This window comes from Hydra vulgaris, chromosome 12, assembly GCF_038396675.1.
Source record: "Hydra vulgaris chromosome 12, alternate assembly HydraT2T_AEP".
Lineage (NCBI taxonomy): Eukaryota > Metazoa > Cnidaria > Hydrozoa > Anthoathecata > Hydridae > Hydra > Hydra vulgaris.
Window position 1 is genome coordinate 4,230,001 of NC_088931.1, and position 27,500 is coordinate 4,257,500.

Below are 27,500 nucleotides of genomic sequence, written 5' to 3' on the forward strand. Positions count from 1 at the left end.
CTAATCTTCCGAAATATGATTAAATCTTGGCTAGAGCAAGGTTTCAAGGCTCAAAAAATCTACAGTTTATTACAAACAGAAACATTTCAGGCAACAGTATACAGATGGGTCAATTGTATACCTAAATCTGGAATCTCAGCCAAAACCTCGCCTGGTAGGCCAAGGAGCATTCGAACAAAACAATTTATCGTAAAAGTGAGGCGAAATCTTGTATCTAACAAGAAAAAAAAGTCAGTTAGAAAAATTGCCAGAGAAGCAAATTGTTCATCTTGAACTGTTTGTAGAATAGTTAACGAGGACTTAAAATTGAAAGCGTACAAAAAAATTTGTGTTCCTGCATTAACTGCTGCTCACATCGAAAAAAGAAAGTTGTTTTCTCATTGGATAAGAAATCAGTTTACTAAACCGAGTTGCAGAAAAATCCTATTTTCAGATGAGAAGATATTCAATCAAGATGGGCAATACAATTGTCAAAACGACAGAATTTATGCTGAATCAAGACAAGCTGCTAACAAAGGCATTGCCCTTTATCCAGTACATAAATTTACTTTTAAAGTCATGGTGTGGTGTGGACTCACTTTTAATGGACCAACCAAATTAGTAGTTAAGCCAGACAATATGAGCTTTAATTCTGATTTTTACATAAAAAATGTCCTATCAATCATTAAACAAGAAGGAATTCGACTAATTGGAGATAATTTTATCTATCAACTAGATGGCACCACGTCACACACAAACTATCGAAAACCTTGAGCTCATGGGCATTGAAAACATTCCACCTAAAATCTGGCTGCTGAACTCGCCAGACCTAAATCCCTTCGATTTTTTTTTGGAATGAAGTGGAGGATCGTTTGAAATCGAAATCTTTTAGTAACAAGATTGAGCTTGTTAAAAAATAAAAGAAGTTATTAAAGAAATACCCTTGAAAAATATCCAAGATTTGATTAATTGTCTCGAGTTTTTGCTATTGAACAAAATCAAGGTGGCTTAATTTTAAATAAACATTTTTAATATTAAAGAGTTTTATTTCTTTATTAAATCAATATATAAAATGAACAGACAATTTTTTTAGTATCTATTTAAAAATTGATATGAAATTTGTCTCATTCTTTATGCCGTTAATAATCACACTTTTTCACCCGTTAATAATCACACTTTTTAGCCAATTTGATATGTTTTATAGCCTATTTTTTAGCGGTCTAAAAGCCCGGTTTTCTACTTCTGGTGTCCAGGTGCAATAATAATTTTAGGGGCCCACAGATATAAATATAGTTTATACTGACAGGCTGCTTGAATTTTTGCAGTTGGTTGAAAAAAAAGGTTTCAAAGATAAAAAACAGAAAAACTATCGAAAACTAAGATTAAACCAAATTTTTGATAATTAAAATAATTTTATGCGTATTTTTAGTCATTCTGAATAGTTGTTAATTTAATTACAAAAAAAAAGTTTTAATAAGAAGTTCATTAGTGTTTGGGGGCCCCTAAATCGTGGAGCCTGTGTCCATTTCACAAACTGCTCCCCTCCCTAGAAAACTGGCCCTGGAAGTCTATGTAATTAGGAATTTAATATCAATAGAACTATACTTAGATTATTGACTACAGTAAATATTTCATTCAGCATTTAAAGAAAAAAACAAACAAACAAAAAGTATAACTAACATACTAGACATTCATTTTATAAAATAGTCACACTTTTTTATGTTTCTTTTATTCTCTCTTCGACTTTAGGTTTTAGTCAAAATGAATTTGTGTCTCTTTTTGTAACCATAAACCTGTTTAGATGCCTCTGAGGTTAATTTGACTGCTCTCTCCACAGATTGAGAATCGTTAGGCATATCTATTACACAAAGTTTTAGGTTTGATTTAATAGCCTCTCTCAGATTTTCTGACGTTATGCAAAGAGTTGTTGGGGGCTCAACCTGAATATCATTAACAGAAATAAGATAATCCCAAGACTCAGCATCAAAATTTATTTTCATTATGGATTTTGGCTTAAGCTTTGGTTTAAAAGTAATGTCTTCTTTCAATGCTTTTATTTTAAGGATTTGGTTGAGGGCTTGATTTCTTATATTCAGATTTTCATCCAGCAGCATGCAGTACAGGAAATTTTCTTGCAAACAACAATATGAATTTCCTTGTAAGTTCTTAAAATCAATGCTCTGAATCCTGCTGTCTTGAAGCTTGACTAATTGAATGGTTTTGTACAGAAGTTGACAAGCATCTTTGTATTTTCCGGAGCACTTAATAGCAAACCACATTACACAATAGACTTGAACAATATATTTAGTTATTACTAATAACTCAGGAGATGGTTTATCAGTTAATACAGCTGTTGCCAATCCAGCTGTTGCAGCATCGCTTATTTCAAACCGTATAGCAGCCTTTGCCAAATTTGTTAAATGAGTATAATTTTTTTCAACTGGCACGGTTGTAGAAAAGTCTGGATCAGATTCAAATTTATTATTGTTATCAAATAACTCAGTATCCAGATTGAAAACACATTGAATTTCCGCAGCAGGCAACTTAATACATCTTTTTATCAGCTCGTTAGTTTCTCTCTCTTGCTTTCTTTTTTCTCTGGCAGCTGTTTTTTTATCCAATTTGAAATCCTCCTGTTATTCCAATTTTTGATTTTTGATCTTTTAAATATTCTCTATCCAATGGAGGTACCTAAAACAATTTTAAACTTTTTTAATAAGGTGTTTACCCAGTTCAATAATAAATGTGTTAAAGTAACTCTAGAATAGAATAAATACAATAAAATAGTCTCAAATATTTTTGACAATACCCTAAACACTTAAGAAAATCACAGTTCAAACCATCTCTTAGGCTTTTGTTTTATTAATAATAATAAAAAGGTAGTGCTGATTCTTTTTTTCAGAATATAATAGAATCAGCACTACTTTTTTATTATTATTAATAAAAAAAAATAAAGTATTTTGCTGAAAAAATGGAAGAAAAGTACACTATTTTTTCACTCTGACATGTATTTGATTGTTACTACCAGATTCAAAGCTCTCTGAATTACTACAGATTAAAGAGTTAAATAAAGTCTAATTTTTAGAATGAAATTTATTCACCTTTTTGCCGCTTTCACAGAGACAAGCAAAGTGTGTTATTTTGCAATTCAAAGGATTCTTACACTTAACAGATCTATGCTTAAAAAAATTGCATGCATTATAAAAATACTTAAAACCTATTAGAATAAATTTAATATCATTTTCATAAAAAAGCATTACAGAAAAACTGAAAACAAAAACATATCATTAAATTATAAAATTATGTAAAATTATGCAATAAGTCCACAACCACAAGAAGACAAATCAAACAAATGCTCAAAGTTGTAATCAAGATATTCCTTGTTTATGTTTGCATTTTTGCATTTTCCTTCAGCAGATAAAACTCTCTTAAGAAGTCTAGAAATTTTTTTGGCTACTGGCTTCTCGTGGATCAGAGGAAGCTTAGAATTTATTCTACTTCATAGACTGATCAACTCATTTGTCACTTTTGAAATTATCTCTGTAGAACTAATACTAGTTACTTCATACATATTTTTACAAATATTGATTAATGAATATTGAATATTGAATATTGAATCACTTGTCTGTAGGTTGAAAGATCGCTTATTGGAAGCTCTGATGGCAAACCAGCATACCTTTTGCTTTTATTATGAGTTCTTAGGTTTTTTATTATTTTAGGCATTTCCCTTCAAGTGTGTGTGTAAACATATTATATATATACACACACATTATATATATATATATACATATATATATATATATACATATATATATATATATATACATATATATATATATATATATATATATATATATATATATATATATATATATATATATATATATATATATATACACATATATATATACATATATTATATATATATATATATATATATATATATATATATATATATATATATATGTATATATATGTATAAATAAATATATATATATATATAAATATATATATATATATATATATATATATATACATACACTGCCGCTCACGGAAGTTAGGACAAAAAATATTTTTTCAAAAGAACAATATTAAAATGTAATTACGTTATAAAATTATTTACTTATATTAGTAAAATTTATGTTTATATAAAAATAAATCAAGTTAAATAAAATTTGTATCAAAAAAATTTTAAATTAAGTTATTTTAATGTAAATATATTAAAATAACTAACATTTAAAATAACATAAATTGTACTCACAAGTAAAAGTCTTATCATTTTAAATAAATAAACAGAGAACGCAGAAACATATTAAAGGTCACGTATAAACCTGTATTTTACATTATCTACTCAAATCTTTTAAGTTTGTCATTTAACAAGTATTTCTATTGTTTACTGTGTTTTTGCAGATATTTTGTTTTTTTTTGTATTAGTGTTTTAAAAATTTCAAGTGCAGAAGTTCAAAGGTAAAATTAAAAATTATTTTTTTAGTGTAAATTCAAAATATTGAAAAAAATATGCCTAAAGGTAAGCCAATAAGTGTTGAAAAAAGGACAGCAATACTCACTTTGCTTCAAGAAGGCTATACAGTTAGAAAAATAGCTGAAAAATTAAATCTGAGTAAATCAACAGTTAGCTATACGATTCGTCGATATCGAGAATCTGGAAGTTTGGAAGACAGAAATCGTCCAGGTCCTTCTCGCATGACAACAAAAACTGATGACCGACGTATAAAAATCATCAGTAAGCGTAATCGAGTGTTAATTGCTCCACAAATAACAGGTATTTTCAACTGTGATCGAGAAAAAAAAGTTTCTGTCAGTACAATCAAACTAAGATTGCAAAAAGCTAATTTGCATGGTCGTGTTGCTATCCGAAAACCAAATCTACAAAAAGTTAATCAACAGAAGAGATTCCGTTGGGCACAGCTTAACAAAAATTGGAGGATGGATGAATGGAAACAAGTACTCTGGACCGATGAGTCAAAATTTGAAGTTTTGGAAATAAGCGAAGAGTTTACGTTAGAAGATCTGCTGATGAAAAAATGCTAACTCAATGTCTGGTTCCAACAGTAAAACATGGTGAAGGCTCTGTGATAGTTTAGGGTTGTTTCTCTCTGGATGGAGTGGGATATTTGCATAAAATTGATGGTATAATGAGAGCAGAACATTAGAGAGATATCCTGGAAACAAGTGCAATCCCTTCGGGACTTCGATTAATCGGAGATAATTTTATTCTTATGCATGATAATGACCCTAAACATACTGCATTATTATGTAGAAATTATTTAGAATCAAAAAAAGCTGAAAATGTATTACGTGTAATGACCTGGCCTCCCCGAAGCACAGACCTCAACCCCATTGAGTTACTATGGGATGAACTGGATAGAAAAATTAGAACTGTATGTCCAACATCAAAATCTCATTTATGGAACATTATAGAACAGGAATGGAATAATATTCAAAAAGAAACAATTAGAAAATTAATTGAAAGAATGCCGAGAATAGTTAAAGCAGTTATTAAATCAAAGGGTGGTTTTTTTGACGAAAAAAAATTTAATTATTATAATGGTTTTTGTACATTTTTATTACATAAAACTGACTAATAATATATTTTATATTGAAAATGCATAAAAAATATAATTTTTATTAATATAAATTAAAAATTCTATAACATAATTATATATTAATTTTGCTTTTTCAAAAAAATCTCCACTGTCCTAACTTCCGTGAGCAGCAGTGTATATATAAATATATATATATATATATATATATATATATATATATATATATATATGTATATATATATATATATACATATATTTATGTATATAAATATATATACATATATATATATATATATATATATATATATATATATATATATATATATATATATATACATATTTATTTATTTAATATTACATTACAAATAGTGTAAAATGAAAACATAATTACTGTAAAAACAAAAATTCCAGCTTCAAGTATTTTAATTATGACTTCGGAAATGTAACTATAAACTTTTTGTTTACGAAAAATCCTCGCGCCCCTCATCCCTAAAACAGATGATTCAATATTTTTTGAACTCAAATCCCTAAATAGTCATTAATTTTTTTAAATTAAAATTTATTGGAATTTTTTTTATTTATAGCATGAAAACATGGTGACACTTATTAAATCTTAATCCTGGCAGTGGCCTAATATATATATATATATATATATATATATATATATATATATATATATATATATATATATATATATATATATATATATATATATATATATATATATATATACATATATATATATATATATATATATATATATATATATATATATATATATATTAATACTTACAATAATAAAACTATTGTTTATTTGATATTAAATTTTTTACAATTTTAGTTATTTGTTTTCGATTTCAAATGTTCTGATCAAGAAATTTTAGATTCAATATTGCTACTAGAGGTAAATTTTTTTGGTTTCTGAATTAAATAGTTTGAATGAATTAATAAGTTGGAGAGAAATGACATTTTTATTATTATCCAAGTATTGATTATATAACTCAAAACATTTTTCAAATTTTACTGCAAATGGAGCTACATTTGTTCTGTGTACTTCTATGTAGCTTCTGTGCAGGTTCTAGGTAGCTTTTGTGAAGGTTCTATGTAGCTTCTGTGTAGCTTCTATGTAGCTTATGTGAAAGTTCTATGTAGCTTTTGTGCATATTAAGCTATTTATTTTCAGTTATTATTTAGCATCTTTGGAAGTTGAATCTCACTGTGATTGAAAGTGAAAAATTGAAAATTGAAGTTTCTGATAAAAGTGAGAAATGCAGTCACTTTTGTTTGGAAAATTAGTAGTTTATTTCTCCTATCTTATTTAACCTCACTAGCTTATGAATGAATAAACTAATAAATACATATTCCATTTTAGCTTAAATTAACTTAACATCAGGTATTATCTTTTTCTGGATATTTAAAAGTACCCGGAATTCCAAAAATATCTGGAATTCCTGATATTTTTTATAAATTTTTATTTTTTTTATATACCCGTTTTATATTATATTTTTCCATGTAGTTTTCTGGAAATACAATTAAAAAAATATTTTTTTTGTGATCAAATAATTAAAACAGTAAAGGTATCATTCATTAATAACTCTACGCTATATTTACTGGTATGGCATTATTTGAACAAATAGTTTTTTCTTACTTGTAGGCATATATTTATTATTAAAGGGGTCTTCCATAAATTACATCATGCTTTAGGGGGAAGGGGGGAGGTATTTGTGACTTTATGATGGCTCATACGGAACTTGCTACTAAAGAGTTACAATGTTGTGACAAAGAAGGTTCAGGAGGGGTCAAAAAATGTCAAAATTGTGTAATGTAATTTGTGTACAACCCCAAAAGGATTTCCATGCGGCGAGACAAATTATGTTTATTTTGTAAACTAACATTTTTTTTTTTAATTACTTTATTAAAATTACCAAAGCAATTTTTTATTGAGATATTAACAAAAAAGCATTTGTTGTTTAGCCACTATACTTCGGGTCGAGAGGTTAGTATTAACTTCATCAACCTGCCTAATATTTTACTTTATAAAATATCTGGTTTGAATAATAAATGTACTTACCACAAAGTTTTTTAAACCATTTACACAATTAGATTAGGGTTTTCCCTTTTTAAATAAATGTTCAGACTATGTAAAGCATTTTAGTTCAACTTTAGACTTTGACAAAATAAAAATTGTAACTAAATAAAGAATACCACTATATATTTTTTTTGGTGGACCCAGGTGATAACTGAGTTTTAAAAATTTTATGATTTTTAATCAAGTGTTGTAAAAAAACAACAAAAAAAAACAACAACAATAACATAGAATCAAACCAAAAAAGGTCCAAAACCAAAGAAAAGTGCACTTGATCAGTTTTTTATGGCTCTTGTTTTTAAAAATGGATTTGCACTTTCTTCTTTTGGATGGTTGTTTAAGTTGCCAAAAACAACAATATCAGGACAAATATAATTCTGGATTAATTAGTTGTACTTCACACTTGGTAGGATACCTTCTTGGCCTTCTAGAGAACAAACTGATTTGACAATGCCTGAATGTTTTTAAAAACCATACCCAAGTACAATATGCATTATTGATTGCACTGAGTTGTTATTGAGCTTGTTATTTTTTATTTTATGTTTTATAAATTATATATAAATATATATAAATATATAAATGGTTATATATAAGTGGTTATATATAAATGGTTATATATAAGTGGTTATATATAAGTGGTTATATATAAATGGTTATATATAAATGGTTATTTGTAAATGGTTATATATAAATGGTTAAATATAAATGGTTAAATATAAATGGTTATATATAAGTGGTTATATATAAATGGTTATATATATATATTTTGTTAATTTACCTACCCAAGGCCCAGAAGGCCATTACAGACGAGGAGGCTACTAAATTGTGGCTATAACCCTCTCTCAACTCTATAACTCCGAAACACGAACCTTGACGAATAAGGCCGCTGCGCGGAGAAACAAGTTGAGCGCGGTACTACTAGGGACGTGGTGGGGATCAAACTCGGAGCCTCTCACTTATGAAGCGAGCGCTCTACCACTACACCACTACCGCATTTATAAGTGGTTATATATAAATGGTTATATATAAATGGTTATATATAAATGGTTATATATAAATGGTTATATATAAATGGTTATATATAAGTGGTTATATATAAATGGTTATATATAAGTGGTTATATATAAATGGTTATATATAAATGGTTATATATAAATGTTATATATATTATTATATATAATTATATATATATTATATATATAATTATATATAAAAATATTTATTATTATATATAATTATATATATATATTATATATTATATATATAATTATATATAAAGTGGTTATATATAAATGGTTATATATGCGTAAGACTTTTAGTTAATCATGAAATCTTTTGGCAATATGAATCCAGGCATTTTTACAACAAATTTTGTAAAACACTATTTAAACTTCTATAATAAAGTGTTAGTCTGCACAAGTCAATGGATAAATAAAAATTACATTTTATATTGACCATACATTATTAACTTGGTTTTTTAATTACTGGATAATGCATGTCTTTTAGGAGGATTTTTAAAAGTAATGCTTGTATTGCTATTATGATGTCTATAAAATTCTCCTTAACATTTCCATAAATATTACATTTTTTTCTTCAACTATGTCAGCATATTTTTTTCACCTGCTTCTGTTGCACTCCAGACTGACAATTGCGTAGACTGTATGAACAAATAGATTTTCTTTAAAATATTTTTTGGTACTTTTCTTTGTTTTTTAATTTTTTAGTTTGGTAAATTATTTAGTTTTTTCTGAGAAAAATGTTTGAGTATTCATGCAAAATTCAATCAATGGTTTACAAACCATTTTCATTTTAAATTTTCTCTTGATAAAATAATAAAATTTTAAAATCCAATTTATGTAAACTTAAAAAAAATTTTCTCAATTAATAAAGTCAAAAAGCAACAAAAAATATATATATATTTTTAGCTGCTTTTTGACTTAAAGTAAGAAATTTAAAAATATTCTCACATAGTAGGTTTACACTTAAAATCTAAAAAAACATAGATCAGAAAAATGTAGAGAAAAAAAAGTGAAAGTTGTGTGATTTTTTTGCATAATAGGTATTGTCCTTACATGCTGCACTCTGAAAACTTCAAACCTTGTCTTTATCTAGGGGTCTTTATCTTGTCTTTATCTTTCTGGTCCAGTATCCAAATATAAAAATCTAAAAATGTTGATATCCGATCTGGAAAAAGTGGTCCATATATCCGATCCGATTTTATAGGTCAGATTTTAATAATATATTAGATAACTAAATCCAATCTGGTTTTTCATACTTTATAGTTTTATAGGTAATGTTGCAGAATAGCGGAGTAAAGTAAATTTATTTCTAAGTTTTTTGGTAATTTTCATAATCATAACAAAGATTAACTTTTAAGTAGTTTAAATCTTTTTTTGCTTGATTTTTTTAATTAAATTTTTATTATAGGTTTTTATTTTATTGTTATTTATTTTATCGTTAATAGTATCACAATTTTATATAATTAAATATTTTGATTATTATTTCCTTTAAAAATAAATGCAATATCAGTTATTAATACAATATCTAGGTATTAATTTTATTTATATATTTATCTTCATTATAATAATAGAATATAGGATATTAAAACTATTGTTTTTAAAAACTATGCGGTTTTAAAACAAGTGGCTATGAAAAAAAGTCAGTTTAAACAAGATATTGATATAGCAAGAGATAAATGCTGAAAATAAATGGAAACTTTAAAAATATTGATGTCAAATAAAAAAAATACAAATAAGATATAAATAGATCTCTGTAGAGAAATGTTTTTAAAAGTGTATTTTTTGCTACTTTAGAATATTATTTATATATTTTTTTAATTATTTAAAATTAATTAAGTAAATAATATGTAAATACTAAAAAAAATTTAAAGAATATTGAATGCATTTTAAAAATGCTTTGTTCAGAGAAACAAGCTCTTTACTTTTATTAAAACTCCATTGCAGATTTTTTATGTGTATTGCTATATGTATGTATATGTATGTCTGCTAATATGTATGCTGCTATATGCTATATGTATATGTCTGCTAATATGTATGCTGCTATATGCTATATGTATATGCTATATGTATATGCTATATGTATATGTCTGCTTAATTATTTTATATACTTTTATTTTTTCGATAAATATTTACATATAATTTAATTAATGCTAAAACAAAGACAAATATTTTTATACATCCAGGTGGTGAGATTAACTTAAATGTTATTGTTGCAGTTAAATTGCTAATTGTGTATATAACAGTGATTAAAGAAAAGTTTTGGTTCATAATACTGTAATGGATTAGTATACAATAAGCTAACTTTATCAAAACTGACTAAGCTTTATAGCAAATTATCTTTGTGGTAAACATGTTTTATTAATAGTCAGTATACTGTTTAGTATTTGTGTAGTACACCATACTGTTTATATATGATTCTTTCAAGTGTATAAAAAATTTTGATTTTAATGTGTTTGTATTTAAATAAAACATAATATTTCAAATTTACAAGCATGTAACTTTTTTTTTGATTAAACTTGAAAAATTTTAAAAAATTACAATAAACAAGTCATAGTAAATTTAACATTGAAGTGGTTATAACAATTAAAAGGGCATGGAAGGCCTGTCATTTACTTATGAAGCTTCAGCCTTAATCAAGTCGGGTTTTATTAAAAACCAGGCCAGGGGTTTTATAAATAAAAGATTTTGTGAGGGTTTGGATTTTAAGTTGATTAAGAGGTTATTATTCTGTCTACCTAAAATTTCTTCTTCATTTCTTACTTGATTGTACTTAAAAATGAAAAAAAACAAAAACATTTTTATTAAATGTTTCTTTTACTTTTTTTTTTTTAGTTTAGATAAACTTGCCCATTGTTCATTTATAAAGCTATTTTAATTTTTGAAACAATTTTGAATGTAAAAATATTTTTTTTACATAAAACTCACAATGTATTACTGAACTGTAATAACTTTTAGTATACTGCACAACTTTAAGTATTCTGCACATTTTTTAGTATTCTGCACAACTTTTAGTATTCTGCACAAAAGCAATCTTTAATCATAATTAAATTCATTTAAAGTTGAGAATATGATTTTTATTTTTTTATAAATTGACCCTTCAAATATAAATGAGGCCATTTTATTTTTCTTATTTATGTTTGTATTTTTCTATTTGCATCAGTTGTTGTATATCATATGATTGAGTTCAGCTTTTTATCGAAATGAACTTTATTTTTGTGGCTAGCAACTTACTGATTTTCTTGTTGACTTTAAATAAACTTCTCAAAATATTTTTAAGCCTAATGTTTTAAAATATTTGTTTTGATAAATTATTAAATATTTAATTATTCACTGCTAAAATGTTTATTCTGATGTTAGGTATTCACTGGTAAAAATATTATATCAGATGGGTCTTTAATTGGATTATTCAAGGTAATTTAAAAATATTATATCAGATGGCTCTTTGATTGGATTATTCAAAGTAATTTTTTACACATTACAAATTTTTATTTTATGCAAAAGATTATGTCATTTTATTACTAGAGGTTACATTATTTTGTTACAAGTTTTTTAAATGAAGTTATTACTTTTAGTGTGACTTATGGTATGTTCACAACCAACCTGGTATATGATTTTTAATTGTGTAAACTGTTAATTATTGATATTTGTGATATATGAAAAATAATAATTCAAATTCCTTAGCAGCTTAAGATATACCTGGAAAATCAAGGAATTTAAAAATAATCAAGGAAAATTAAGGAAACTTATCTCAATGTTGTAGAAATTTAGAGAAATCTTTGTTATGGGTTTAAAAATTTTCATTAGTTTCTATTATTTTTATTTCAAATTGTAACTGAAAAAACGATTTTAAAAAAAGCTAGAAAATCATACAATTGCTAAACATTTTCCCATTTAGCTATCAATCTTACGCTTGATAAATATCTTATATAGGTGATTGTATTTTCTTAAAATAATATAATTAAACAGTAACTAAAAAAATTTCTCTTTTATCAGTCTAACATTCTTTTTGGTTAAAATAATGTAACTATAGACATTTCTAAAAAATAGTTTTAAATATCAATGTTTCTATTTAAAATTTCTTTTTATCTGACAAATGATTTTTTTCTAAAAGTTTTAATTATTTTTAATTTATTTTTTAGTTTTAAGTTTATAGGTTTTTAAAATAAATTAAAAAATCTTTTTTTTAGATCATTCATTTTTTAGTAAATTTGTTCCTCTGCTTGATGGGGCTACCACAGAAATAAAGGTAAAAAATATTTTTTTTATATTTGTTTTGTATTTATTGGTGAACTTTATTATGTTTAATTATTGACTTTGCTTCAATATGTTTTTCTGATTAATGGAGATATAAAAAAAATAAAGATATTCTTTGGTGACAATTAATTAAAGATCAATTAAATAAGTTAAGGTGACGCTTGCATAGTTATAGAATTGGGATGTCCTATAATACCCATGCTTTAAAGTGTTGAAATTAAAACATTGACATTTATGTTATAGTTATAATAAAAATAACCATAACAGCAAAAGAGATTTTTGCAATCTGATTTATTTCATTATTTTAAGTTTTAGTTCAAGTTTATTATAAGTATATTTGCAATCATCAGAGTTTCTTATTAAAAGTATGCCATGAATGTACTGTTGGAGTCCCCTCTATTTTCCATCACTAGAGTTTTTTATTATAAGTATGCCATGAGTGTAATTTCGGAGTCCCCTCTATTTTCAATCACCAGAAGTTTTTTATTAAAAGTATGTCATAAATGTACTGTTGGAGTCCCCACTATTTGCAGCTATTAAAACAAACTAATTGTGTTTCTTGCATAAATTAAAAAATGTTTCAGATGATGATTTAACTAAACAAATACGATAGTGGTGTAGTGGTAGAGCGCTCGCATTATAAGCGAGAGATTCTTAGTTCGATCACCACAACATCCCTGGTAGTTCTTGTAGTCCCTGGTAGTACTTATTTCTCTGCGCAGCGGCCTTGTTTGTCAAGGTTCGTGTTACAGAGTTATAGAGTTGAGATAGGGTTGTAACCACAATTAAGTAGCCTCCTTGTCTGTAGTGGCCTTCTGGGCCTTGGGGAGGTGAATTTAAAAAAAAACAAAAAAAATGGCTGAAAAAATTTTGTAAAATCTTATTACTTATAAAGTTTTTTAACTTCATCGGTTTTCATAGTTCATGGTTTCATGGTTTTCATTGCTTTTTATAATTCATTATTTATTTTTTTCATCATTAAAAATTTCATGATGGATTATGACATACTTTCCTAAAATGTTATAGTAAGGTTTTTATAAAATAGTTTTTTGTTCTTTTTGACTCCCCCTCTAATTGGTATAATATATAAAGATATATAGTATTTATTTTTTGCGTTACTAAAATTTTTGTAAAATAATAACAAAAACAATGACAGGAATCTCTATATTTCTTATTTTATTGTTCCAATTTTGAACTGTTTTCAAAATTACTATTTCTCAATATTTGTATAATTTCAGGTTTTTTAGGCAATATTAAAAATTTATTTTTAGGGTTATGTACGTGTTGATTTACAAATTTTTACAAAAGGCGATGTTGTAAAGGTAATTTTGTGCCCATTCATAAATTTTCATTAACTTTTTAAATGTTTTTTGTTTTATAAATTTCTATATTCTTTCTACTGTTAAATTTTCAAAATATTTTCTCAAGTCTTTCTAATTTTTATTTAAGGCTTTACAAATATAAATTTCTTTTTCCACATAGAATTTAAAAAAAATTTCTCAGATTTTTAGTTAGTTCCAAAAATAATTTATTAAGAGTTTCTTAGATTTTTAAAGGTTATAATAGAGAATAGTTTAGAATAGAAAGTTACTTAAAAAGCTTAGATAAAAGTTTTTTTATTGTACTTGGTTTTTTTTATTACTAGTATATATAATTTTTAACATTATAAACTTAATTATTATATAGTGATCATTAAAAATCACTAGAATTTTATTTACTATATATTAATTAGTATTTAAATTATTAGGTAAATAGTTATTATTAACTTAAAATGCATTAAATCAGCTTTAAATGATCAATCTTGATCACATTCTCAATTCTTTTATACATTTAATCTTAATCACTTGGTTAATTCTGTGAAATCAATGTCTTAAAAAAATAATTATCTGATATTTCACAGATTTAAACTATGTTTATTTTTTTCTTTTTACTTTTTAGGATCCACCTCCAAGGAAAGATGATTTGGAAATAAATCAGTAACATTTTTTCTTTTATAAGTTTTTATTATTTTTCTATTTCTATTTAAAGTTGTCCAACGAGCAATCTGCATGTCATATTAACAACTAATTTGACAGGGTTTGACACTGATTCAGTGACAAATTGCGTATGTAAATCATGCGATCAGATTTGTGCTTGAAAAGTTTATATTTTTCAAGCAATCAAGATATTATTTAAGAGTCTTGAATTAAGATTATGTGTAAAGTTTATGCGATCAGAATCATTTTAAAATCATACAAATAGGAGTACTCATCATTTTTGTATATTAAAGAGGTTGGAAGATAATAAATATAAAACACTTTAAATATATTTCTATAATATTGCCAAAGAATAGAGAAATAAAATATTATTAAAAGTTGTAACCTTTTTTTTTTTGTTTTGATTTACTAAACCATTTAACAAGACTTAAAAGAAATTTGTTTTTCTCTCTGCTTAAAAATGGTATCTAATGTTCCCATTTTTAAAAATTGGTAATTAATTTGACCCATTTATTGTCTGATCACTATTATTACTTTATTTACTTTATAATATTCATTACAGTCTTCTTACTATTATTAGCTCTTTAATTAAAAAACTTCCAATAACTTATCTTGAGTCTAAAAAATTTTGATCCAGTTATTCTACTGCTGATTTGTCACCTGTAAAATCTTTATCATGTGTTACAATGATGCAGTAAGGGAAGAGAAAAGTATTCTTGACATATCAAAGACATTCAATATAGTCTGGCATGCTGGTTCTTCATAAGCTCTCTTTGTGTGGTGTATCTAGAAAAGTGTTGAATTTTGTCTTTCATATTCCAATATCAAAACTTTCTTTGATCTTGGTGTTACTACAAGGTTCCATCCTTGTTCCATTTTGTTACTTGTCTACATTAATGATCTTCCTTACAATCTTACCTCTAAAGTATTTGCTGATGATACAACCATATATTCCAATCTTGATAAAAAATCATCACTTTTTGATAACTTAGAATAGGCAGCCTTGACTGATCTCTCTTCTGCAACGGCTTGTGATGTTTTGGCTAGTGAATTTTATCTCAAACAAAATGTTGGTTTTCTTTTTAAATCAAAGAGTTGCTACACGCACTGAGACTTTTAATTTTTTGTTTTTTTTAATTCTTATGGAAAAATTGCTTGTTTTTTGATCATATTTATGTTAATGATATTTGTAGATCTGATCATTATTTTTTAATGATATATATAAGTCTGGAAATTATTTGTTAATGTAATTTGTAGATTGGGAAATTTTTTGTTATTAATACTTATGGATCTGGAAATTATTTGTATATGATATTAGTGATTTGTATGATCTGGAAATTATTTATTTTTTTATAAATATTGTAAAACATAAATATAAGCATAAATATATGTGATTTACGTAATTCTGGAAAATATTTGCTATTCATTATTTTATATTTGTTACGATAAAAAATAGTTGTTTTAAATACAATTTATTGTCTTAAATTTCTTAATTATTCTTTTATGATTTTTAAATACACATTATTTAATAATTTTTAACTTTTTTTTTACAGGAATTTAATTCTTCCACCTAAAGTGAATCCATTTCGACCTGTTTATCAATACCAGTTGAAAATATATGCCGCAGATGGATTGCCTCAAAGTATGTTGATAGAATCATTTTTTTTTTTTTTGTTTACCAAAGTTGTTAAAGAAAAATTTGTTTCATAAATGACTTTTTTAAACATAAGCACGATGTAATTTTTCAAACATAAACATAATGGCTTGAATACTTGCAAATTTTAAACTCACTTGAGCCTTCGTAAATAGCGTAATAATCTTTCAAAAAGATTATTACACCACTCCTAAGGGAGTTAATTAATCTTGATTAGACTCATACTGTGTTAAATAAAAATCTAATTGCTGAAATTTTAAAAAACTTACTGTTGGCCCACTTGTTGGCCCTCTTGAAAGTTGGTTGCATTTATATGATGATTTGTTCACTTGTTAATTGGATTTATATGATGAATTGGCTACATTGTCATGAAACAATTATAAAAATAATGTTACAAAATAATGTAAACTTATATTTATAACATTTTAATGTTGTAAATGTAACTATCTTACACAGAAATATATTATAAATTTAACTTTACAAATGCATTTTTTTTTTCTCTTTCAAATCATATCCATATTGAAAGAATATGCCTAATATATAATAGAAATAGTTCATCTCTAAAACTAGTAGCTCATAAAGACAGGGTCAGCTACGCAAAAAGAAAGATGAATAAAATCCAAAGATGGATTTTATTCATATTTCTTTTTGCATAGCTGAATAAGAAAGTTGGATTTTATTCATCTTATATAAGAATAATAAAGATAAGAAAAATAAGAAAGATAAATTTTTTGCATAGCTGACCCTGTCTTTATGAGCTACTAGTTTTAGAGATGAACTATTTCTATTATATTATATGCATATTCTTTCAATATGTGTATGATTGGAAAGAGAAAAAAAAATGCATTTGTAAAGTTAAATTTATAATATATTTCTGTGTAAGATACATTTATAACATTAAAATGTTTTAATGCAACAAAAAAAAAAAGCAATTGTTTTGGCAGTTTCTCCAGATTTAATTAAGGATGAACCAAAAACAAAAGAGCTGTGTTGCAAAAGTAAACAAGACTTGGACTTATTAAGGGAGTTAATTTAAGCAAAGTTAGATGTTTCTTTAAAATCAGAAAAACTTAAGTTACTGACTTTGGTTTTTTAGAGTTGCAACATTAATTATACAAAAAACTATTTTTCTGCTTCCCTAAGAATGATAAAATATGCATAATCATATGTAAATGAAATTATTTTTAATTTAAAATAACTCAGTTTTTGATTTTTTGATAAGTGACTCATTATCAGATAAAATATATTTACAGACAATAAAATATCTATAGAATACAGTGTAACAGCAAGCTTAAGTTTGATATATGCATATATTGCATATTTATATACATACATAATAAAAAATTCCTTTACTAATAATGCTTTTTAAAATATTTTTTTTTTAACATTTTAAGAATTATTTTATTTTAGTGAATGCTAATCTACTGGCAAATGTAAAGAAGGCTTTTAGTAACAAGGTTGGTTTAATAGTTTATATATATGATTATATAGTTTAATGATAATGATTACAATGTCGACGACAAAAATGATGATGATGATGGTTATCATCATCATCATCATCTTTAATAATTTTAATGTTTTAGCTGTCTGATATGGCTGACCCTTTTGTTGAAGTATCATTTGCTGGATTAACAGTGAGTCAAAATACTTTATTTTTTTTACTTTTATGAATTGTTTTTGTAATTTTCAAAAAAATTTTATAGGCAAAAACACCTGTTATAAAGAACACATATCAACCTGAGTTTAATACTTTAATTACATTTACAGAGTTTGTAAGTTTTGATTTTGTTTTAACTACATTTTTGTTAACTTGTTTTTTTTTTATGTCGCCATAGAAAATTTAAAAGTTTCGATCTATTTTTTAACTGCTTAATTAAATTTAAGTTTCTTTTTAAAGGTTTTTTTTAAAAAGCTTTTAAGTTTTGTAAAGTTGGTTAATATATATTGTTAATTGTTTTTAAAAGGATTTGACTGATATTTTGATTAAAATGAATAGTTTTTTATTTTTAAAGCAATTCAATAATTTTTTTAAATTAATTATAATTATAAATTATATTATATATGAAGTTGCATATGTTAATATTATTAATACCTTTATAATAATTGCTACAAACAATTTATATTTTATAAATTGCTTACAAATACAAAGAAAGTCTCAAAATGTCTGAAATGAAATGACATGTAAAACAGTTTTAACTTACTTAGTGGTATTTTCATAAAATTTTGTTTTGCTATATGTTTTCGAGATATGAAAATTTTGTAGTAGTAAAATAACATTGTTAACTATGATGAGTTATATATGTGTGTATACATACATATATATATATATATATATATATATATATATATATATATATATATATATATATATATATATATATATATATATATATATATCATGTGTTACAATGATGCAGTGAGGGAAGATATATATATATATATATATATATATATATATATATATATATATATATATATATATATATCATGTGTTACAATGATGCAGTGAGGGAAGATATATATATATATATATATATATATATATATATATATATATATATATATATATATATATATATATATATATATATATATATATATATCATGTGTTACAATGATGCAGTGAGGGAAGAGAAAAGTATTCTTGACATATCAAAGACATTCATTATAGTCTGGCATGCTGGTTCTTCATAAGCTCTCTTTGTGTGGTGTATCTAGAAAAGTGTTGAATTTTGTCTTTCATATTCCAATATCAAAACTTTCTTTGATCTTGGTGTTACTACAAGGTTCCATCCTTGTTCCATTTTGTTACTTGTCTACATTAATGATCTTCCTTACAATCTTACCTCTAAAGTATTTGCTAATGATGCAACCATATATTTGTAAAAGATAACATATATATACGTATTTATATATATATATATATATATATATATATATATATATATATATATATATATATATATATATATATATATATACATATATATATATATATATATATATATATACATATATATATATATATATATATATATACATATATATATATATATATATATATATATATATATATATATATATATATATATATATATATATATATATATATATATATACATATAAATACATATACAGTATTTCAAAAAAGTCTATCACCCCCTGTTGTTTTTTCAATAAAAACAAAATTTTATATGCTTTAATTTAGATTTTCAACCTCAATTTTTTTTTTATATTGAATTTATTTCAAAAAACATTTTTATAACAAGAAATTAATACTCTTATACTTAAAACAAAAATTATCCACTAAATTAGAAAAAGTGTAAGTCAAAAAAGTGTATCACTCCCTAATCATTTTTTAACTTTTCTGTTGTTTAAATTAGTAAAATTGCAGAAAATAAGCCAAAAACAATCAAATTTGATTGATAGAAGTTATTCTAACTAATTTTTTAGCAAAGTTTGTTTTCTTATTGGGTTCTTAATAAGAAAATTATGGCAAAAAGATATGAAATTCATGAATCAGTAAAAAAACTGATCCTGGGACACAAAAAAAAAAAATGGAAAAGATTATAAAACTATTTCTAAATTAGTCTATGTTAAGCCTAATAGTGTAGGAAATATCATTAGAAAATATAAAAAAGTGGGTACTGTTAAAAATTTGCCAAGAAAAGAACGCCCAGCTAAGACTACCCAACGCATTGATAGAGAAATTATTCGAAAAGTTGAACAAGATTGAGGATTATCTGCACCAAAGCTTGCGAAAGATTTACAAACAGATCATGGTGTAACTGCAAATCCTCAAACTGTTTGCAATCGCTTGAAAAATTGAGGTTTTGTAGGTAGAGTTGCTCCAAAAAAGCCTTTTTTGAGTAAAAAGAATCAAAAGAAAAGATTGGCTTGGGCTAAGAAACATTCAAATTGGACTATTGACCAATGGCAAAGAGTTTTATGGTCCGATGAAACAAAAATATGTTTGTTTGATATCATACGCAAATGGAGAAAAAATGGTGAACGCCTAAATCCTAAATGTATGAGACCAACTGTCAAGCATGGGGGAGGTGACATTAAGCTTTATTATAAAATTTTAATATAATATATACTTCTAACTTATTTCTTCCTCTTATCATAGGTCAAATGATGGTTTGGGGCTCTTTTGCTTGGAGTGGTGTTGGCGAACTCGAATTCATTGACAGAATAATGGCAAAGAGGTTTATACTGACATTCTGAAGCGAAAACTGAGATCAAGCGCCAGAAGTGCTGGTTTATCTTGTAATTTTATCTTTCAACAGGATGGAGATCCTAAACACACATCAAAGTTAGCTACTGAGTGATTAAAGATAAACATTATTAAGATGTTAGATTGGATTCCTCAGTCACCAGACCTAAATTCAATTGAAAATTATGGAATCTTTTTAAAATTAAAGTAGCTGATCAAAAACCATCCAGTTTGTCGCAATTAAAGGCAATTCTCATTGAGGAGTGGGAAAAATTTGACACACAATGGCTTAAAAACTTAGTAGATTCAATGCCTAAAATATGTCTTGCAGTCATCAAGGCAAAAGGCGCACAAATAGACTATTAATTTTATATTAGCAAACTAATTATATAAGGGGTGACTTTTTCTAATTTAGTGGATAGTTTTTGTTTTAAGTATAAGAATATTAATTTCTTGTAATAAAAATGTTTTTTGATATAAATTCAATATTTAAAAAAAAAATTTGGGTCAAAAAACTATATTTAAGCATATAAAAATTTGTTTTTATTGAAAAACCATCAGGGGGTGATATATATATATATATATATATATATATATATATATATATATATATATATATATATATATATATATATATATATATATATATATATTGTTAGTTTTGGTTTTATGAAAGTTATTTTTATTAGTTTCCACCATTGTGCAGAAGAATTAAAATTCAGCTCAAAGATAGGTGAGCTTCATTTTTTCAAATTTACTCCATAAAAGTAAAGCGAAGTTCTTAAAAAATGCTTTGATCCATTTCAGTGATATGACTACCACTGAACTGATAGGTACACACTTCATTGATATGAATGATATTTCAGATAAAGCTGAAAGAAGGAAAGGAGGTATATCTACAAGCAGTTTTAATTTGAAATCATTGTTTTCTTACATAAAATTAATTATATAAAATTTAATTTTTTATATAAAAATATAAATATAATTAATTATATAAAATTTAAGGTTTTATGCCTACATTTGGCCCATCATGGGTCAATTTATATGGTTCTACACGTGATTACTCTGTATCAGAGGAGCATATTGATCTCAATAATGGATTGGTAATATTTTCATTAATTAATATCATGATGCACAACAAATTTAAAAAAAGCTCAAAATAATATTGCAAACCCTAATACTACAAAAAAATAAAAAATAAAATACTGCTAAAATTATAGGGGGAAGGAATATCATACAGAGGAAGAGTTCTTTTATGGATGGATTGCTTTGAAGGAGAACCAGGCGATACTGGTGTTGTTGAAGTTGAAGAATGTGAACCATTACAACCGGTAATAAATATTGATTAATAAATGTTAAAAATCATCATTAGCTTTTAGTGTGATTATTCTTACAGTAGAAAATAAATTTTATATTTTAACTTATTAACACATATTAGTTATATTTTGTGATGAATATTAATACTAAATATATCAGTGTATAAACGATATATAGATATAAAAAGTTTGAACTAAGTTTTTTTTACTAAATATGAATAATGAAAACCTATCAATAAAAATAAAAAGCAAACCTTGTTTTTTTGTTGGCTTTTCATATAAATTATTATATTTTATCCAATTCTAAATTTTAAAAATTGATTACTTTAAAGTTATGTCCTAAAAATTTCTGAAAATATTTAAAACCTGGTGAGGTTTTAAATATTTACTGGGTAAAATATTTAAAGGTAGACAACAAAAAAGTAGGCAAGAAAATTATTTAATAGGTAAGAAAAAAGTATGTGAGATTAATGTTTAATAGATAAAAATAAATCAATGTTTTGGTTTTTAATTTTTTTATATCACATTATTGTGATGATGTGGATCACAGGCTACTAAAAATTTAAAATGGCTGTCATGTATACACATTTAAAGTTTCTTTGTTTGTTTTGAAAAAACAAAATGACTTAAAATGACTTAACTTGCTAATCATTATCAATATGTTGATTGCACCTAATTGTACACTGCTATAAAACCAGCCAAAGTTTTGGAACATTACTCAGATCAAGTAAAAAGGGCTAGTACATTAATTATAGTTGACTTTCCACACAGTTTTTCTATATTTTTTTTTAGGAGAACAATCTACACAGTTTTTTAGTTTTTTTTAGGAGGACAATTCTCACAATTTTTCAGTTTTTTCTAGGAGGACAATCCACACAGTTTTTCAGTTTTTTTTAGGAGGACAATCCATGCAGTTTTTCAGATAAAGAAGGACATTTTTACATATTTTAATTTTCTAAATAAGATAAAGGAAAAAAATAAAATAATTTTTATGCCATAATAAATGTTTCTACATACTCTAATCCAGTAGGTTCTACCTGCTTTAATCCAAACCTTTAGTTAATGCATTTACTGAAGCCTTAACATATGGTCATTTAAGTCTGGTATCATTAATCATGTTTCATGCACAGCTGATGTTTGTATGTATGTTTATATATTCAAATGTGTGTGTTTGTGTGAAATATATATTTAAATGTATGTGTTTGCAGTCTGCGAAATTCAGGTTGGCATTCGGCAATGCTGACGCAAAAGCTGACCTATCTTTGCTTTGGAAGCATACTAAAAGATTTGTGCTTAGAAAATCAGTAGAAAAAGTGTGGCCGAATCTTTTTAAAATGCATCACCAGTTAGGTATCACAAACATCCTACATATAGTGGAAATATCCATTGCAATGCTAACAGAAATGGAAAGGGTTTTTTCATTTTTGAGATGAATACTTTTTAATGATCGCCAAAAAATTTCTAATAAAGGGTTAGAAAGCATTCTCCCTTTGAAATGCGCGATAAGTTTTGATGAAATGTTTTATGATCACGCCATAGAATTATTTTTGAACCAATACCCAAATGGCGAAGTAAGAAATAATAGGCGGATACAGAGCCGTGCTAATGTTAAGAAATCAAAAATACGCCAAAACAAAACAACTTCAGTAATGACTAATTTGCAAACCCTTGTTTCTTCTGACAGTGAGTCTTTTGACCAAGAAAATTTGATTTCTAACATTAACTTAAGCGATATTTCTGATGATGATGGGACAAAAAATTCTGATGATGATTAAATTATGAAAATATGTCAATAAGGCTATAACGATTGCACGGAAACAATGTTTATATATAAGAAAAAATGACTTTATTAACTTTTGTTTTGCCTCCATCAATTTACATATAATACAAGTTCATACTATACTACAATTAAATATTGAAAAACACCACTCCTACTACTGTAGGAGAATTAAATGCTTATTTCCCGTAGAGGTTAAAACAACCGAATGTAATCTGTCTACTCATTTTATTAAAAAATTTTCCGTTTTAAACAAAATCTTAGCCTACAGCACATAAACTAAATTTGTATTTCTAAACAACATTCTTTCTATGAGCAATTTAAAAAACCAATTAAAATGTAATAAATAAACTATGACCATTTTTTTTGGTTAAAAAAACAACTTTAAAACTAAAAAATCACTAATTCATAAATTTGCTATATACTTAATTTACTACACAACATTTAATTGCTACATTCTTTAAAATATTATTGTCTGAAGCTATGCTATTATAAAGCAATCCTTTTATAATCAATTAATCATTACCCCTATCGTAACAGAAAGCAAAAAACCCAATTTTCTATTTGCCAACCTAATGTCAGCTAAGGTCGGCATGGTTGTGCTGACTTGAAATCCTTCAAATTTCTAAGACTGTGTTTGTGTGTTTAATTGTGTGTGTTTGTGTGAGATATTTTAATGTGTGTGTTGGTATGAAATATATATTTAAATGTGTATGCTTTTGTGTTTGTATACTTAAATATGTGTGTTTGTGAAATATATATTTTAAATGTGTATGTTGGTGTGAATAATTTTCATTCTCCTATGTAGCATGTTCTAGTTTATCTACTTACATAATTTTTCTACTTATAATATTTCTATACATATAATATTTCTACTTACAAATAAAAAATTAAATGTTAAGAAATTTAGAGTAAGATTATTAAATGTAAGTGAAGATTGATCTTATATATATATATATATTTTTTTTTTTTTTTTAAATAATGTATTATTTTTGATTATAATTATATAACTGAGATAAAAAAAAGGTTTAATAAAAATGTCACTTGAACAGATTTTGGGCAAACAGAAATTCAATTGTACTAAACATGTTGTGAACAAAATCATTGGCTAACATAAAAATAAAATATAATCACAAAATAAAAATAAAATATAATCACAAAGGTTATTTTTAAGATCTTGTAAGACTCATTGGTTTGTAAGATCAGATTTGCAGTTGGCTTCCTAGGCAAACACTATTTTGCAGGAATTTCTTTTAGTTATCCTTACACCTCTTCAACATTCAATAGGCTGCTGTAGATGTAAACTTGCTGCATTTTACCTGCCATTGATGATGAGTGTTGGATCTTTTTTACTCGATTTTTGCTTGTGCCTCTTTGGTTATGGCTATGCAAATTTTTCTGTTATCTCTTAAAGGTACAGCTCTAAAACTCAGTTTAATTATTCTGAGTACAACTTTAAGTTAATTAGCTCTAAAACTCAGTTTAATTATTCTGACTGCATCAGTTAATTAGTAAGAATGAGGCAATTGTACAGCTTAGCTTCTCTAATTATTAAAGACTTAAAATACTAGAAAAGCATGAAACAAAAAAGTAATAATTGTTGAAATAATTTTATCAATTTAATAAATAATATCAATTTATCAATTAAATAAATAAATTTATTGATTTATCACTGTATTGTTTTATTCCTCTACAAATATTTGTGGTCTTTAAAAATCTTTAACTTTTTATTTGCCAATCTTGCCTTTTGCAAAATTCACTAGAACTACCTGGACTTTGTGAGATTCAACAATACTTTTAAAAATAAGACAACTTTTTAAATTTTATTTAAAAACATTATATAAGACATGTTTCAACTATATATAGTCATTATCAGTTAAAATATATTTGTTACAAAAAGGTAAAAAATATAGTAAATTTAATTTATATTTAAGTGTATAATTATAAAAAACAAATATAATAAAAGCCATAAAATTGATAACAAACTTCCGATATAAACAAAAAGAGTTATCAAAAATTATTTTAACAAATGTCAAATATAACAAAAAAATGGGTAAATTATTTTAAATTGTAAGAGTCATTTTAACATGATTTACTTGTTTATTCATATCAGGTTTTTCCCATCCTATATGAATACTTTCTTTAATTTTTAATTCAATTTGGTCATTGGCATGATCCAAAGTCAAAAAGCATTCATCGCTATAATTAGTAAAACACTTATCTTTTGAGTGAAGATGCTTATAAATAAGAATTTTTATCCCTTCTGTAGCATTCAATCATTCGTGTCTTTAAATAATAATAATAATTATTATTATTATTATTGTTGTTGAGACTTAACGCCATGTTAAATCTGTGACAGCCTTTAACAATAATAATTTTATAATTAACAATATAAACAACAAATAATAGTTATTTATGTTGTTTCTAGAAGTTAAGTTAGTAGTCAACATAATATTAGATAAATTATCTATTTTGCTCTAGAAATTGTTAACTTTTAATGCTTCAATGGTTGACTGTGGCAAAATATTCCATGTCTTTACAATTCGGTTTGTGAAGAAATATTTTCGAATTTGATTTTTGACCTGTTGAGTGTATAAACTGTGTTTAACCTGATTACATCTTGTATTAGCAGCTGGTCTAGACAACAATAATGATTCACAAAATTTAGGTGGATTGTGCCATGAGATATCTTTAATATGATGGAAAAATTTGTAGAATTGAATTGAATCACTACATTTTCTTCTTTCGGTTAGTGTTGTTAAATTCAGTTTGATTAACCTTTCTTTGTATGAAAGGTGTTTAATTTCAGGTATCATCTTAGTTGCACCTCTTTGCACATTTTCAAGTATATCAATGTCATTCTTTAAGAACGGATTCCATACTTGAACAGCAAATTCTAGATGTGGTCTCACATACGCACAGTATAGCTTCTTGAAAGAGTCACAAGTTTTATAATTAAAAGCTTTGGCAATAATACCTACTTTTATTTGCTCTTGAAGATGCTGCTCTGATTTGCATTGTCCATTTTAAGTTGTCTGATATCAAAACTCCTAAATCTCTTTCAATGTTTGTTGTTAATAGTTTAATCTTAATATCATTATCAATCATGTAATAATCAAAGTTTTGATTATGTATACCAAAGTACATTATCTTACATTTTTTCAATATTGAAATCCATGTCCCATTTGTATGCCCATTTTACTAACTTATCAATATCATTTTGTATAACATCACGATCTATTAATGAATTAACCAGTGCAATAAGTTTGTTATCATCGGCATACAATTTTGAAGTATTATTTGCTTGTTCTGGTAAATTGTTTACAAAAATTAAAAATAATAATGGACCTAATACCGATCCTTGAACTACTCCACTCTTAACATTTTGCCATGATGAAGTTATGTCACCCAGGACTACTCTTTGTTGTAGAAATGATTTAATCCAATTTAATAAGTTAGATTTGATGCCATAAGAGGATAACTTTATTAACAGACGTTTATGTGAAACATGGTTAAAGGCTTTTGCAAAATCAGTATATAATACGTCAATTGATTTTCCTACGTTTATGCTGCTTTTATGTCATATCGTTTATATGTTAAAATGTCTAAGTACTCTAAAAGATTAGTTGTACAGCTTCTGTCTTTTCTAAAGCTAT

General features: G+C 25.4%; 1 protein-coding gene across 2 annotated transcripts in view; it reads left to right on the plus strand.

Moving 5' to 3' along the window:
• Positions 1–27,500, plus strand: part of LOC101241494 (otoferlin) — a 140,657-nt gene that overhangs the window by 28,740 nt on the left and 84,417 nt on the right. For both annotated transcript variants that reach the window (XM_065811278.1, XM_065811279.1), the window contains exons 8-21: positions 6,388–6,450; positions 12,009–12,062; positions 12,224–12,254; positions 12,839–12,897; positions 14,177–14,227; positions 14,844–14,881; positions 16,435–16,523; positions 17,946–17,992; positions 18,119–18,169; positions 18,239–18,307; positions 21,441–21,484; positions 21,559–21,641; positions 21,757–21,854; positions 21,972–22,082. In XM_065811278.1, coding sequence (XP_065667350.1) covers positions 6,388–6,450; positions 12,009–12,062; positions 12,224–12,254; positions 12,839–12,897; positions 14,177–14,227; positions 14,844–14,881; positions 16,435–16,523; positions 17,946–17,992; positions 18,119–18,169; positions 18,239–18,307; positions 21,441–21,484; positions 21,559–21,641; positions 21,757–21,854; positions 21,972–22,082 — 888 coding nt within the window. The remainder of the gene's footprint in view (positions 1–6,387; positions 6,451–12,008; positions 12,063–12,223; positions 12,255–12,838; positions 12,898–14,176; positions 14,228–14,843; positions 14,882–16,434; positions 16,524–17,945; positions 17,993–18,118; positions 18,170–18,238; positions 18,308–21,440; positions 21,485–21,558; positions 21,642–21,756; positions 21,855–21,971; positions 22,083–27,500) is intronic.